General features: G+C 47.8%; 1 protein-coding gene across 1 annotated transcript in view; it reads left to right on the top strand.

Moving 5' to 3' along the window:
• Positions 1–9,417, top strand: part of GRID1 (glutamate receptor, ionotropic, delta 1) — a 686,979-nt gene extending 677,562 nt beyond the window's left edge. The window contains exon 16 of the mRNA XM_010854508.1: positions 8,989–9,417. Coding sequence (XP_010852810.1) covers positions 8,989–9,417 — 429 coding nt within the window. The remainder of the gene's footprint in view (positions 1–8,988) is intronic.
• The last annotated feature ends 7,019 nt before the right edge of the window (positions 9,418–16,436 follow it).

The raw sequence follows: 16,436 nt of genomic DNA, 5'->3' as shown, positions 1-16,436 counted from the left end.
GTTTCCATTGTCCATTGATCAGGGCCATCCTGGAATGAACTACAGGTTCCATCCAGGGCTCGGGGGCACCCAGCCCAGATGGGACATGGTAGAGTTACAGAGGGTAGTGATGCTGGTTAGTGAAGAGTTCCTGGGGCTTGGGGTTGTTAGAATTGAGTGATGACGGATCAGTACTGATCCTCAAGCTGAAGAGGAGATGTTGCCTTTGGGGTAGGGTGACCAGCGTGGGGTAGACAGAGTCTTCATACCTTCCGGAGCTCTGAGGCATCAGCAAGGAAATTCAAGTAGAGGAGGCTAGAGTGGAAAGCAGAGACTTGCTCTAAAGGACTAGATGCCAGGCCAAAGGTTTTATAGCTCATCACAGGCAACAGGAACCAGGAAAGGGGTTGAGACAATGGATTTTAGAGGCATATATTTAAAACCTTTGACAAATAATGATGGTATTTAATCCAGAACTACTTTGTGTTACTGGTTGCCTGTATTTTATGGAGCAGCATTTGCAATTAGGTGAGAGTGTCTGCTTGAGCTTAGAATGCTTCATTTTGGGCCATTGGCCATATTTCTTAAAAGCCAGAAACCTGTCTTTGGGTGGAGTCCTGGTCGTATTTAACAGCTTATGCCGCGACGTCTTCAGAGTTTAGACACCTACTTGGAGAAGAGTAGTAATGTACGTTCAGCCTCTTAATATTCATGTGGATTTGAGGTCATATTTTTTTCCAAGGAATCAGACAATTATGTAGTTATCCAGCGCAGGTGAGTGCACCCCACTCCGCAGATGCAGTAAAGAGCCACCCTGTAGATTTATGGGGGAAGTGGAGCTGTTGCTCTGAGAATAAAATATTCATGAAATAAAGATGAGAACTGCACAAATGAGAGATGACATGAGAAGTGGGGGAATGAATCGTCTGTCACTGGGCTGGGAGCTTGGAATTCTTGTTGCTTCCGGCCGCGTCTGCTCTCCCCCAGGCCCTGCTTCCACTGCAGACAGGGGCTGACAGAGGCAGGGCAGGGGCCAGGCAGTAGGAGTGGAGCAGCAGCCAGGTTCCTCTATCCTGGCCAGCGGGCTGGCTTTTATCTGCAAACTCCCACAGTGTGCTCCTGCTCTCCGGGGGAGATTCGTTGCTGGGGACATTCGCCTCAAATGAACACCTTTCCCCACCTCCATCCTCGAATGCTTCTTCAACTGCATGTAGAGACTTCCTCTCCTGTATCTTTGCCCTCTTCCTTTATGCCAGCCTCACAGTGTTGCTCTGAGGCTCAATGAGGGATGATGTTTAAATTTCCTTAATCAGCATCTGACCCTTGGGAATGTGCTTGGTGGATGGTGCCCAAATGGTTGCTCCCTCTCAAGGACCCTGTGATAGGCAGAAAGGGCTGTGAGGAAGAGGAGTCACATCTTAGGATACCTTCTCTATGCCAGGAAAAGTACATGTTATCTTTTTCTTTTTATTGGATTAAAACATGAAATACTTAGTTCAGAGTTTCTGTGGGTCAGGAGCCCAAGTGGAGTTTAGCTGGGTCTTCTGTCTCAAGGTCTCTCGCTTGATGTAACCAAGTTGTTGAGCAGGGCTGGGGTCTCCTCGGAAGGCTCTACTGGGGCCAGATCCACTTCCAAGCTCACTCACATGGCTGTGGACAGGATTCAGTTCCTTGTGGGCCATTGGTCTGAAGGCTGCCATCTCTGTTGTTGCCATCTCTGTTGGCAAGGCAAGAAGCCTTGCCAAACCAGACTTGGGATCCGCCTCTGTGGCACTATTAGAAATATAGACCCCCAGGTCCCACTCCATGGATTCAAAGCTGAACCTGGGTCTTTTTTTTTTCCCCCAAGGCCCCCACATGAGTCTCAGGTTCCCATGTTATCTTCTTCACTCTTTTGATTCTCTTCCACAACATTTAAGGAGGGCGTCCATGTCCCTGGAGAAACAGGACTCAGAAGTAGTAGGGGCAGAACTGGAATAGGGATTGTGTGTCCGCCTCTGGGCCTGGCATCAGGAGTGTGCAGGAACAGGGGTTCCTACCTGGCTTTTCCAGATGGCTTAGGGATGAAGGGTGTAATTGAGAACTCTTCCTAAGCCAGAATCCTGGCTCCTAGCTAGGTATTTACATCCTCTGAACCCCAGAGGGATTAGGTTTAGCCCCAATCCAGAAGGGTTCAGAGCTTCTGACTGTTGAGCCTGGCCCAATGGCTACACTGCTACTATCGGATCTCTTAGCATGAGGGTAAGAAAGTGAGCGTGTGCGCCTTTTAGTAAGAGGTCACTGAACACTTATCATACACCAGTATGTATATCAGAACCAACTCACACATCACTCGCCTCTGTAAAACCTCCCCTTGCCCGTCGCCATGGGCCTCCTTACCATTCTGTGTATACACTCATGTTGGGTGTGACTCGAAATTACAACTGATGGTTTACCTGCCTGTCTCTGCTTTAAGTCTGTTGGCACTATCCACCTCTGTATTCCCATCACTTTGCTCAGTCTCTGGAACAGCGAGACCTCTCATTAAGGGTCATGAATATAAAATATCGAGCACTTTCTATGTGCCAGGGGCCGAGATGGATGCTTCACGAGGAACATTAGCTCCTCTGGTAGTAGGAGCTCCAAAGTGTTTACTGAACGAGTGAACCAGTCTGGGATCCCATAAAGAAAACGTTATTAATGTTAAACTGCTGTAGAGTAATTGCACCTGGATCAATGGCTTTCCGTTCTGGCTGCACATCAGAGGTGATCCATCCTGGAGCTTTTTAGAAATACAGATACCTGGGCTCCATTCTCCAAAGGGTTGTATCAGGCAGTTGAGGACAACTGTAATTTCTAGAAGCTGCCCATGTGCTTCTGATAGCCTGCCAAGGAGGAAAACTACTGCTTTACACTGTCATGCCAAGGGGAAGTTGAGCAGAAAACAACTCAAGGTTTGAAACCAGGCACACGTGGCTGTCATCCTGGTGCTCCATTTATCACAGAATTGTGTATCCTCGGTAAGTCCCTTCACGCCATGTGTACCTGCTGCTACTACATATGATGGGAGGTGTCTATTGACTCCCTCCTTTCACGGTCCTCCTCTACAAAATCTGCAATTAAGCTCACCAGAATTCTTTCCTACCACATTCTGAAACAGGGGTCCCCAACCTCTGGGATCTGATGCCTGATGTTCTGAGGTGGAGCTAAGGTAATAATAATAGAAATAAAGTACACAATACATGTAACAAGCTTGAATCATCCTGAAACGCTTCCCTGCAGATCCATGGAAAAATTGTCTTTCATGAAACCGGGCCCTGGTGCCAAAAAAGTTAGGGACTGCCCATCATACCCTGCGGCCACTTCACTGACTCAAAGTCCAGCTTCGTTGCTTTTACCCAATCATTACTCTCAAACTTCCAGCCAGTCCTTTAGGCTTGAGCAATTCTTTGGAGCAATACTTAAGAAGATCACAATGATGTGTGTCTCCCAGTCCGTTGAGTCTTATTTACCACCTGGTTGGTCTGCGGTAACAGGAGATCACCTCCTACAACCATCCTTGTCACGTGGGAAGTCCCTAATCCCATTTTGTTCCTGCCTAACTTAAAGTAGGAGCCGTTGGACTCCAAATAAAGTCGGTTCTAATGAGTCCCACGTGTAACCTGCTGTTACATAGATGATAGTTTGGTTAATTACCGTTTTCCAGTACAATGTTTTATTTCCACATTGGTGAACAGCGGCTCAATTACAGAACTTTCTGTCTCTTCAAGACAATGCCTGCGAGAGGGTCTCCAGTAACCTCTGCTGGTGCATGAGCTATCATATTTAATTCCAACACAGAGCTGGAATTCAGCAGGATTCATGAATAAATGCCATCAGTGAATTTTATGTCCTATTCAGGGCTGTTTGACTAGGTCAGTTACCTACAGTAAATTAATGAATGCAGCAGCAAGCTTCTGAGTCTCTTTCCACAGCTGTCATTACCTGGTTGAACACCGAAACCTTGAGATAATGAGGATGTAAACTGATGTAGTGCACATAAAAAAGTCCATTATTTGAATTTGCATAACATAATAGAATGCCCCATTTTGTGTAAAATATAGATAATTATTCAAATCACTCCTGCCTCTTTCCTTGAGCAGGCAGATTATGTCTGCCTCCTGTTTCCTTGGCCAGGAGGGCACCAGAAATGACTTCATGTGGGCTCAATCTGGTCCAAGAAGACAGTGTTTTCAGAGTTTCCAAAGAAGGTGGTTTTCTCCCGTTGTCTGCACTTCCCCTCTGGCCTCCTAACCAGATGCCTGATGGAACATATTGGGAGACTCAGAAATGGGCCATATGTGTTTTCCAGGGAGGTATTTGCCTTGTGTGTGTTAGTCTCTCAGTCTTGTCTGACTCTTTGGTAGACTGTAGCCCACCAGACTCCTCTGTCCATGGGATTCTCCTGACAAGGATACTGGAGTGGGTTGCCAGTTCCTTCTCCAGGATATCTTCCCTACCCAGGGCTCGAATCCGGGTCTCCCACATTGCAGGTAGATTCTTTACTGTCTCAGTCACCAGGGAAGCCTACTCATTTTCCTGTCCAGTTAAACATCCAACGTAGGGAGCTCAAGATGGCACCCTCTTCTTCCAGGTGTGACTTTGTGTTGGGTCTGCCAATAGTAATGGGCTTCCTAGGGGGTGCACCAGTAGAGAATCTTCCTGCCAATGTAGGAGATGCAGGAGACTCAGGTTCCATCCCTGGGTCAGAAAGATCCCCTGGAGTAGGAAATGGCAACCCACTCCAGTATTCTTGCTTGGGGAATCCCAAGGAGGGAGGAGCCTGGTGGGCTATAGTCCATGGGGTTGCAAAGAGTCGTTCATGACTGAGTGACTGAGCAGGCACTACCCACAGTAATAGACTTTGAATAGAATGAAGTCCCACCTGTGTGGAGGGAATGGATTTCTTGACTGCCATTTGGAGTAGGAAGGTCGGCATGGAAAGTCTGTTCAGTCGGAGTGGACATTCTCTCTGTGTCTTGATGTGGAGGGGTTATAGGCTAATGAATAGCCTCAGTGGAAACGAGACCCACCGCAGGCTTTGCAGCCTCCTTGAAACGGCTTCATTTGTCCTTAATTGGAGGCAGGAAAAAATATGGATTTAAAAATACTACTTATTGAAGTGCTTTATTTCCAAAATCCTGACTCTAGGGTAATTGGATGTTCTCCACATCCACTCTGCGGTCTAGATCAGGGGCCCCAACCTCCAGGGTCTAACGCCTGATGATCTGAGGTGGAGCCAATGTAATAATAATAGAAATAATGTGTACAATAAATACAATGCACTCGAATCATCCCAAAATCATCCCCCATGCCCTGGTCCAGGGAAAAATCGTCTTCCACAAAACCAATCCCTGGCGCTAAACAGGTTGGGGACTGCTGGTCTAGATGCTTTGCTGTTACCTGGCCGACCCCTCAGCACTGTGATTACTATGCTAGACTCGTGCCTGTGCCCTACGTCTTTTATAACACTACCCACCAAACCTCCTCTCCCTTGTCCTTCACTGCTAAAGGACTTCATCTTAGAGACCTCGTTTGTTCACAAATGTTTCTTTGGAAGATGTTGGTTGGTTTGTCTTCCCCCAAAGCTCTCCTTTTCTCTGCTTCCCTGGCAATAGGTAAGAGGGCTCCCCTGTTCTCAACTCTCTGTCTCCCTCTGGCTTTCTTTGGCAGGAAGTTATCCCTTCTCTACCTATAGACCCCAACAACGTGAGGAGCATCTCCTGAATACTTGTCTTGTCTGAGTGTTCCATTGACTATGAAAAGAAGGGCCAAGATCTCTTCTCTAAGAGAGAAGGGGGGCTTCCCTTGTAGCTCAGTCACTAAAGAATCTGCCTGCAATGCAGGATCCCTGGGTTCGATTCCTGGGTCGGGAAGATTCCCTGAAGTAGGAAATGGCAACCCATTCCAGTATTCTTGCCTGGAGAATCCCATGGACAGAGGAGCCTGGTGGCTACAGTCCACAGGTTTGCAAGAGTCAGACACAACTTAGTGACTAAACCACCACTAGCTCTTCTCTAAGGCCAGATTCCAGAGTGAATACAGCTGGGACCATGACATTTACTTCCTACTCCAAATTAGTCTACTTTTAAACTACTTATTTCCATCCTCAAAAGGATTCTTAAAGCCCTGAAAAGGACATAGAAAGGAAGTAAAGGCAAGATTATACAACTAACTAGTTCTTCCAGTGATCCCAGGACCACTTATTTGGTCTTCAATTTCCTTCATCAGCTAAAGGCTCTGCCAGCCAAGGCACTCAGCTTGTTTATTCTTCTAGCTTTGCTGGCTGCAGGGAGAAGGGAAGTTTGTATTATTAAACTTCAGAAATGACCGAAATTCTCCTTCACTTTCTCCAGCTTCCAGGCTTTCTGGTACTTATCTTGTGTCCTTCATTTATTTTGAAGTGCAAATAGCCTGTAGATACAAATATTTACCAGCACAGCTGTGCACTGGCTGACACACGAAAACGCTGACCAGGAGCTCATCAGGAGCTCAGAGCAGCCGTGAGAAGCCTGGAGAAGCCTGCCTGGCGACGCGCAAAAGTCCAGACTTGTCTGGAGAGCTGGGAGGCAAGATCCAGAAGGGGGATCATGCAGTGCAAAGTTTCTTGAACTGTCGCCGTCATGGACCATCAAACATCTTCTTTGTCTCTTTATCTCTTTGTTCAGAACTCAGATGCAGTTCTCTTGTCCTTACCTGGGGCATGGTCCTGCCTTTTGGCTACAGGTAGACAGGGAACAGCCACACTGTTATCCAGTGGGGGAAAAGCAGTTCCCGAAAGTGAAACAAAACAAAGTAAAGTAAGGTCTTCTTGGGAAGGGAGAATTGATGCTTGATGGCTGTCAAACAGCCAGTGTCTAACATAAGAGTTTGTTGTTGTTCAGTCGCCAGGTCGTGTCCGACTCTTTGCAACTCCACGGACTGCAGCATGCCAGGCTTCCTGTCCTTCACTGTCTCCCAGAGTTTGCTCAAATACTCAAAAATGGAAACGAAGCATATAAACAACACAGGGAAAAGACCAAGAGAGCACAGAGCTTGGTTAACCATGCTATAACTTAATTAAGAAGAGAACTTGGATTTGGTTTGTTAACATTTTACAAACTGTTGAAGGAGTCCGTGAAAGACGTTGTATGTACCGTGTTTAGTCTAAGTAAAGCCCTAGTACCCTTCCCCCAATTCCACCCATTTGCCACCCAGACGTGTCCCATACTTGGAGCTGGTCTGCCAGCATCAGCAAGCTGAGCTCTGCTGTGTGGGGCTTCAGTTCGCTGGAATCCTGGCTCTGCTGATGGGACCATGTCAGTGATTTCTGATGTAAATTCTATCTACAGTCCAATCTCCTCACCATAGTACCTTCACCCTCACACCAGTTGGCTTTCTTTATCCTCTTTTTCATGGCCTGGAATGAGCTCCTCATTGTTGTTCGAGTGTTTTCAGATTTCTTGTTCTGGGGAAGATAGTAGATCTCCCACCAGAAGCCAAGCCCTATGTGCTGGTCATGACCTCAACAAGGTGGTAGAGAGCAGTGACCCTGCCTCCTCCAGGCCAGGGGGCATTGGGAGCACAGAGTGGACGCCAAAGGCAGCTTCCTTGCCTGAGGAAACCTGGGATGAGACTTCATGGGGGTTAGACTTCCCCTCTGAGAGAGGAGCTCATGCCAGTTATTCAGGCTTGCCGCTTCCTGGGGAACCAGCCTTAGAGGAGCCCCGAGACTCACTGAACTGGCCCTTGTGTTTGTGTGGCTCCTTCTTTCTTCATTTGAAATCATATTCAGGGCGTTTACCTCTCATGGTTATTCCTAACGAGCCTAAGGGTCAGCAGGGGACAGGTTCCTCTCTCTGCTGTATGAAGACTGGCATTAGACAGCCTGTGATGTCCTGTTTTGGAGCAAAGCTTCAACATGGTCTTTCTCTTGGAGTTTGACACCAGGGATGCATAGGTGGAGGGACTAACCTTGCCTGACACATAGGCCCTAATGCTGCCTGAAAATGGGACTGCAGCTTCTAATACCTCATTGAGGGGTTGGTATGGCTCTTCCACGGACATCTGGTTTTGTACCCCAAGTCACTGGGGAGAAACTGAGGAAGTAGATATATAGTCTTTGTCTTTAAGGAACTATCAAGTAGTTTGGCCTCTTTGACTTATTTTGACATTGAAGACAAAATACCAGTGATATTTGTTCTGTTTCTTAAGCCAATAAATAATTGAACAAACAAAATATTTTCCTTGATACCATCCGCCTTATGGCAAAAGAGGTATGCAATTCACTACATGGAGTATCAGCTGTGAGGGTCACCCATCTCGGCAGCCTCAAACCTTCACGATATCAGGAATGACAGCTGATCCCGGGGAATTCCCTTTCCTCACCGTCCCATGCCCCATCCTCATCCAGGCCCCCAGCCACATGAGCTTCCAGACAGGGACAGGCCCCCTCCCCAGCATCTCTGAAGATTTCGTGTACTCCAGGCTTCCCATGCTGCCTCTGCTGCTCACTGGGCTTATGGCTCAGGGAGGCCATTGACCTTCCTGAACCCAAGCCTCCTTTTGTGTTCAGTGGGGATGATCACACCAGATCTTTTGAGCATTGTAAACACTAAATTGCAAATCCATGGGGCATATCAGGGGCTCAAGGACCACACCTTTTTATTTTCATGGGACTCCTTTCTTCCATTGCTTCTGTCAGTTGTTCAAAGCATCTTCTCCCAAGGGTTGCCTCTGGGTGTGATTGGTCCTGAGCAGAGTGCATTTGGGGGGGCAAATGCTGCAAAGCCCTTATTGCTGGGTCCTTGCTACCTGGGAGCAGTGTCCTAGGCTATCGGTATTCCAGATAAGGAGGGCTGGCCATGCAGTTGGGGGAAGGTGGGAGGAATGGGGCCCCGCTTTACCCTACTGCCCAGCAAGCTGTGGTCTCCAGCCTCCCAAAGTTTGTAGAAAACCAGCTGGGGCTCCCGTTAGGGCTTGGCCTGACCCTCCTCCTGTGCTCTGCCTTAGGACAAAGAAGTGAATCTGGAGCAGGTCCATCGGCGCATGAATAGTCTAATGGATGAAGACATTGCTCACAAGCAGATTTCCCCAGCGTCCATTGAGCTCTCGGCCCTGGAGATGGGGGGCCTGGCTCCGAGCCAGGCCTTGGAGCCCACGCGAGAGTACCAGAACACGCAGCTCTCGGTCAGCACCTTCCTGCCGGAGCAAAGCAGCCACGGCACCAGCCGGACACTCTCATCAGGGCCCAGCAGCAACCTGCCTCTGCCACTGAGCAGCTCGGCCACCATGCCCTCCATGCAGTGCAAACACAGGTCGCCCAACGGGGGGCTGTTCCGCCAGAGCCCCGTGAAGACCCCCATCCCCATGTCCTTCCAGCCCGTGCCTGGAGGCGTCCTTCCGGAGGCCTTGGACACCTCCCACGGCACCTCCATTTGACCGCGCCGCCTGCCCTCCTGCCCGCCCATCCACCCACCCGACCAGCAGAGCTTTTTAATACCAGAAAACTACAACACAAACCACACACACACGCGCGCGTGCGCGCGCACACACACACACAGAGACTCTTTCATTTTTCTTGTATATACGTGTAAATAATGACAGAATGGAGTGGGGTAAAAGTGTATTTTGAATATTCCCAATTTTCGAAGTCAGTAAAAAAAAAAAAACAAAACCTGTATGAATGACTTTGTAAATTTTGTTCTATATGAATAAAATGGCAAATTACTTGTGATCATTCTGAAGTGCCAAAGAAGCCCCCTGTTCCTGGGCCTTTGCGAGGGCAGGAGGGGTGATCAGAAAAGGACGCCCCCTGCTGGTGGAGAGGGGAAGGTGCCCAGCCAGTCCCTTTAGAGGAGCCCGGGGCGCTGCCTCCTTCCCTGTCTCGTGGCTCCTGCCGTGTTCCTCTGCCCCTGGCCTTTTTCCATTTACTCCTCTCACGTAGATAAAGGGTGAGCCTCGAGCCAGCGTTGGCCTGACCCCTGGGTCCCTGTGCTGTAGGGGGATCCACTGTGCCAGTCAGCCTGGGACTGAGGAGGCTCCCGGGACCGGAGCTGTCCTCTTGGTCACCCCACTTCACATCGCGGTGTGCCGTGGGCCCAAGAGAAGCACCCAGGCCGATGCAGCCGACTCTGAGGACTTGGAGGCCGACGTGTTCTAGGGTTATCCTGTTGGCCTTGTGTGTGTGTGTGTGTGTGTGTGTTTGACTTTCTTTTCTTAATAAGAAAGCATCCACAAGGAATCTGGGAGGAAGAGGGTGGGTCCCACCATTGCCTCAGGGAGGCTGAGCAGAGGTGGGCTTGGCTTCGTCCATGGGGATCGGAAGATGTGAGGTCTGGTGTGTGGACCAGGTGAGGCGGAGGGTGCGAGAAGCCAGGTAGGGGGAGAATATTCACTTGGGTGTGGGCCTGTGTTTTCAGGTAAAAGCATCCTGTTGGAGGAGTGGAGAGAGGTACTGAGGTGGGCAGACTCATGCTCAGGGGATGCGAGTGCCCACCATAGATCAAAAGGACCGTGCAGGTAAAAGGAAGCCTTGGCTCTTACAGAAAGAACAGTGTGACTTGTGTGATGCGGGATAAGTAATTCCCAGCCTCCAGAGAAGAAGCTCCAAAGTGAAAGGATGTCTCTGGGTCTTAAACCCCGCAGACAGTCTGCCAGACAGGGCTGAAACCCAGCATGAGACTTCACGTCCTGCTTTGGCACCTGCTCCAAACCGGAAGCTCTCAGGCTGTCATTCAGCCCATGGCAGGGGCTGTCCTGGCTGAGGGCATCGTCTAGTCTCTGAGCTCTCCGGCTCTATCCCCGAGCTGATAAGCCTGCTAGGAAACTCTGTTTTCTTCAGGCTACGACGACCTGATAGCCCTGCCTCCCTCCATTGCCCTTTCTGGGGCAATGAAACTATAGAATCAGGGAGAAGAAATGACTCCAGAAGCAGTCATTCAAGTGCTCTAAGCTGTATGTAACTATATGTAACTTTAGATCTTTTTCTTCTGAAGACAAAGGTGGTTCTGCTTTCCTAACCTGCCATGGTGCTGAACACACCCCACATCTGGCACCAAGAAGGGCGGGGCTCCCTCCCCCAGCAGTAATGGGGGCGGGGCTGAGAGCTGGGGTCTGTGGTCCTGGGGAAATACAAAGTCCTATTGATTGCCTCTCCTACAGCCCTGTGGAGTTACTCCAGAGATGTATTTATGAAGGTGATAAGTAGCCTGGGATTGATTTCTTTCCCAAAGTCCCGTGTGACATGATTGAGCAGTAAGGAACGGCTGCATCAGAGTCAGCTAAAAGCACCCTGGGAGGGGAGTGTTTATAATTATGTTATTTATCTCTGGATGCTGCGAATGGCCTGGTACTCGTGCTACCAAGACAATCCATTGACATTCCTCTAATCAGAGCGCGTAGAGTTTGCAGCCAGGTGCATGCAAGCGGGGAAGCTTAGGTGGGCTACGGTAATCCTGGGGCAGAACAGACTTCATTTTCTTCCCATCAGCACTTTGAGGGGGCCTTCCCTGGATGGTCAATTTTTTCATATATATATTTCTCTATTTTCTTAATCAAATTCTGGTCTCACTGCCTTATTTCATGCTCAAGTCTGTTTTTATTTTCCCTGAAATGACCTGTCTTCTGGAGTATACCATGGGTGTCTTCTTGAGCAGTTTGCTTTGAATGGGTGTCAGGGAGAGGAGAGTGCTGGGGTGTGTGTGTGTGTGTTTGTGTGTGTGTGTGAAAGAGAGAGAGAATGAGAACAAGTGGATCTTTAAAGGAAAGGTATTTTGCTTATAAAAAAAATCTAAACAACTCATGGTATTATTCCTCGCCATGTTTATGTAATTTAAAAAAAAATCCTATCCCTGGCATGAGGGGAAATGGCTGATACTCAAGCAAGTTCTCTAGAAAAAAATTCCTCCCAACTCAGATTTCTGTGTCGGCTCAGACTGTATCTTTTTTTTTTTTTTTCCTTCATGCTTTGCTCTTTGGATTTATAACTCTGTTTAGACTATTCCATACATTTTAGGTATATTTTGTGCCTTCAGACACTGCAAATAATAATCAGCATTTGGATTAAAGTTGTTTAATAATAAAACTTGGCTTTGCTCCCTACCCTCTTCTTCTCTGGGGTGAAGAAATGCTATCTGTGTGTTCCTGGGCACCAGCTATACTCTGTCCCCTTGGTGTGGACTGCTGTGAGAAGTTTCTCAGGCCAAGTGGCTCTCAAACATGCCTGGGAGTGGAGGCGCATCCCCTCACCCATTGTGCATGCAGAGCACGCCTCTCAGCTGGGCAGCAACCCGAGGGACAGGCTGAGAAGCGATTCTAGTTCTTGGTTGGCTGGACAGTTTCCTGCTGGAAACGCCTAGAGAGAACCGGGACACGTTACATAGGGAAGTGTCCCCACAGCCCTGTGGGATGAGCACCCTTTTAAGAGTTGAGTGATTTTGTTTCTTCACTCAGATCTACACCCACTCCGATCTCGGAGAAGTTGCTTCCCTGTGCTTTGGCCTTAGGGTTAAGGCTCTGTCATGCTTTGAGGCCCTATAGCTTGGCTTTTCAATATTTGACCCTCAGGTGGTCTGGGGTACCATTTTTCCAGTGAATATCCATATACCCAGTCATTGCTATGACCCTGGGATCACCAGTCTGGCCCTTGCACCTTCAGAGTCATATGGTCTCCAGTCCCACTTCTTTGCATCACAAAGTTCCCCTCTGACCTTTAGGCCTTTGGAGGAGAAACAGCCTCCTGGCAGCCTTGGGCCAAACAGGGCTGACCTCAGGAGTTTGGTTTTCATAATCAAAATCTCAGCTTTTGGAAACTGAAAGGAGCCGGTCTGGCTCTTGTCCTTCTGTCCCTGCACCAATGAGAGGCTTCGCCAATGTTGAGTGCAGGCTTGAGAGACTGGGGGCGGGGAGGCATAGAACCCTCAGGCATTCCCAGATTATCTGAACAGACAGATGGATCTAGACAGGAATCCCAAAGTGTTCTATTTACTTAAGAAAAAGCGACTCAGTTCTTACATTCTAAATCATTCTAAATCTTACCAAGGTGAAACAAATTCGATACTTAATCCTGTCTTTTCAAGCTCTGAAAGGAGACAAATGGCACATGAAGGAAGAAAAGACCACGGGCCCTAAAGGCCTTGGTCACATGGCAGGAACGCTCAGCTCCTCTGGTCTGTGGTCTCACTTAATCACCATGGGGGGCGGGACAGGCCCCTGGGGAACTCGGGTCTCTATGCGACCTTATGCTTCCAAGACTAAGCGGTTAGCTCCTTACCTTTCACTCCCACAGGAATATGCTCATAAATTAGCATCTATGTCTTAACAAAAGCCTTCTTTTGCTCTCCTAGCTTAGATAAAAGTTTAGATAGATAAACAAGAGAAGACAAGATTAGGTAAAAGTTCAAAATATTTTAACTGACCTTCCCTGGCTATGAACACAATAAAAGAGACAGCATTTCTGCTCCTAAGGTGACATTTTTTGTACTTAAAATATTATTTTTTCATGCCTTTAGTTGCTTTTAATAAATGAAACTATGTTCTATCTTTATTATTCTCACCCTTCATACCAGGAAACTTCAAATAGGTAACAACTTCCTGTGCCAATAACTTTAATTATTGTCTTTTTTCCCTCTCTGTGGTATATAGTGGAGATTACTTATGAGAAAAGTACAGATGTTCCAGATAAATCAGGTGAGCTAATAATCACCTTCTACAAGGGAGAAAGGGACAGTTGTCAATGATATCAGATCCTCTTTCCAGCTTTCATTTTCTGACCTCTGAACTTAACTTTGGATGCTGAGCTCTAGAGAAAGGAGAGGTTTTCTCCATAACAAGAAAAAACAACTCCTGCTACAGAAATTTGCAATGGGCAATGGCCAAGATCTGGAAGAGAGGGCATCAGGGTGAGCAATCAAATGTCTCAGGAAGGGCTCTGTTACTGGCAGATCCAAGCATATAGTTGCTACGGCAACCAGGTATTCAATCTCTGAGGGAAACAAAATATCCATCAACACACTGAGACTTATTAGCAAACAAGGTAAGTGTACAGGGGCACATGCAGGTCTCCCTAGGCGGCACAGTGGTGAAGAATCCACCTGCCATTTCAGGGAATGCCAGAGATGCGGGTTCGATCCTTGGGCTGGAAGATCCCCAGAGAAGGAAAATGCATCCCACTCCAGTATTCTTGCCTGACAGGGGAGCCTGGAGGGCTACAGTCCAGGGGGTTTCAAAGAGTTGGACACGCCTGAGCACACAGCACACAGGTGTATGTACACATATACACATGCTCTTGCATGAACACTGAGGTCCTTGCACACTCACTCAGCACTGTACACACAGGCACGCAGAGTTTAAAAGCACACAGCTATGCACTTGGGCAATGGGAGCAGGTCCTTCTTCTCAGATCTGGGAAACAGAGTCCAGGGAGGAAAGAGGCTGTTTCAGAGCCTTTCTGTCCAGTGTATACTCTCGATGCAACCATCAGCCAAATGGTGCTCTGCAGTCAGCCACTCTGGAGGGAGATGCATTTCCTGCTTCTGTCTGGTCTCTCTCTGGCCAGGCGCCCAACGTGCCCAGTGAGCTGCCCACTCTCACCAAACCATTATTGTGAAATGCTCCTGATTTTCAACCCAAATCCTGCAACTATGCAAAGAAGTCTCCAGCATTCTCCAAGGAATCTAATTATTTCCATTTAAGAATAGACATGATCACATCCATTTCACTGACTGTTTATTGATCAGGTGCCAGGAGACCTTGCAGATGCTACAGGTTGAGTTCCAGACCATCACAATAAAATGAATATCACAATGAAACAAGTCACATGAATTGTTTTTAATTCCTGTTGAATATGAAAGTTATGTTTACATTACACTCTGGTCTATTAAGTGTATAGTAGCATAATGTCTAAGAAAACATTGTACCCACCTTAATTAAAAATATTGCAAAGAAATGCTAACCATCATGACATCAAAGATTGCTGATCACAGATCTAACAGATACAGTAATGATGACAAAGTTCGAAATATTGTGACAGTTACCAAAATGTGATGCAGAGATACAAAGTGAGCAACTGCTGTCAGAAAAATGGTGCCCATAGACGTGTTTGACACAGAGATGCCACAAACTTTCAGTTTATAGCCAACGCAATATCTGTGCAGTTCAATGACATGCAGTGCAATAAAATAAGGTGCGCCTGTGTAGTGTTCTAGGGTCTGCTTTCTACGCTTTACGTACAAATGCTCTCTTATTCTCAGAGCAGCCCTGCAAGGTAGAAATTATTATCTCAAATTTGTAGAAAGGGAAGGTGAGACTCAAAAAGGCCTGATTCCAAAGCTGGTAAGCGACAGTGTTGGGAGACACATTTCCTTGTCTGTCTGAGTCCATAGCCCTGTGTTCCTGCCAACGCGGCTGGCTCTCCCTGGATAGGGAGCAGCCCTGCTGTCCCTCAGCCGCTGGACCCATGCCGACCTTCTCTGCCCCAAGGCATCGTGGCGCCAGCCCCACCAGCTCCCTCAGCTTCTGCCTTTGTTGCTTTCTCTCCAGTGGCCTCAGGTGAGTGTCTGCTTTTACGCCCCTGCTTTGGCCTTGGCTAGCCTGGGCTAGCGGGGTCATTCCTATCCACAGAGTCTGGGCCAGGTACCTGCTCCTTTAAAGAACCCTTAAACAGGCAGGGTGTCAGGGTCTCCTAGATTTACTCAGAAAACAGGCTGCTTTGAGGTGGGTGTCTATTCTTCCCAAAGCCCCTCCTTCTACAGAAAGTAAACTGTATCAGGCCAAGGGAAGTTCCGGGGCCAACTAGTGCTCGAGAGCACTTAAGGATTCTTTCCAGGGCAGGAATTCCTCCCCTGAAGTCCCTGGGTAAATCTCTGAGGTGCCTGAGAGAGTTTTTAAATTGTTTGTTAAATTGTTCGGTTACCCTGTGTGTGTGCTTGTTTTTCAGAAACAAGATCCATATCTTCTAGGATATTCTTAAAACTTTTCCTATAAAAATTTTAAGTCTCTGCCTATAAGAGATGGGATTCAGATGGGCCCTACGTTCCAATCTCCCAATGCTGGTGTTCAGATGTGACCCCAGGTCAGTACCCATTTGAGGGGGAAGAATTACAGAACATTACCCAGAGGAAAGGGTGGGAAATACACTTCAGATGGAACCCTGGGACTTTAGCCCAGAGGTAGGGAAGTCCCGCTGGCAGAGCACGCAAGGGACCGCAGGATGAAGGGGCTGTGGAGTGATTCTGATGCTTTAATCCTGGCGCAGGGGAGCATGGTCCAGAAGGCAAAGGGACCGCTAGTGCAACTGTCCAGGTGTGGGCTGGAATCCTCTTCTGGCACATAATGGTCGTGACATATTGAGTACAGTGGGTTTTTGCTGTTGTTTTTATTTCCTGGAATCTGACTGCTTTATTTATATATTGATAATGATAATATATATCATCCCATAGTTGAGATTCCCATAGTTCGTA

The sequence above is a fragment of the Bison bison genome, unplaced genomic scaffold, assembly GCF_000754665.1.
Source record: "Bison bison bison isolate TAMUID 2011002044 unplaced genomic scaffold, Bison_UMD1.0 scf7180017864341, whole genome shotgun sequence".
NCBI classification, from domain to species: Eukaryota; Metazoa; Chordata; class Mammalia; order Artiodactyla; family Bovidae; genus Bison; species Bison bison.
This window is presented reverse-complemented; position numbering and strand designations above follow the sequence as displayed.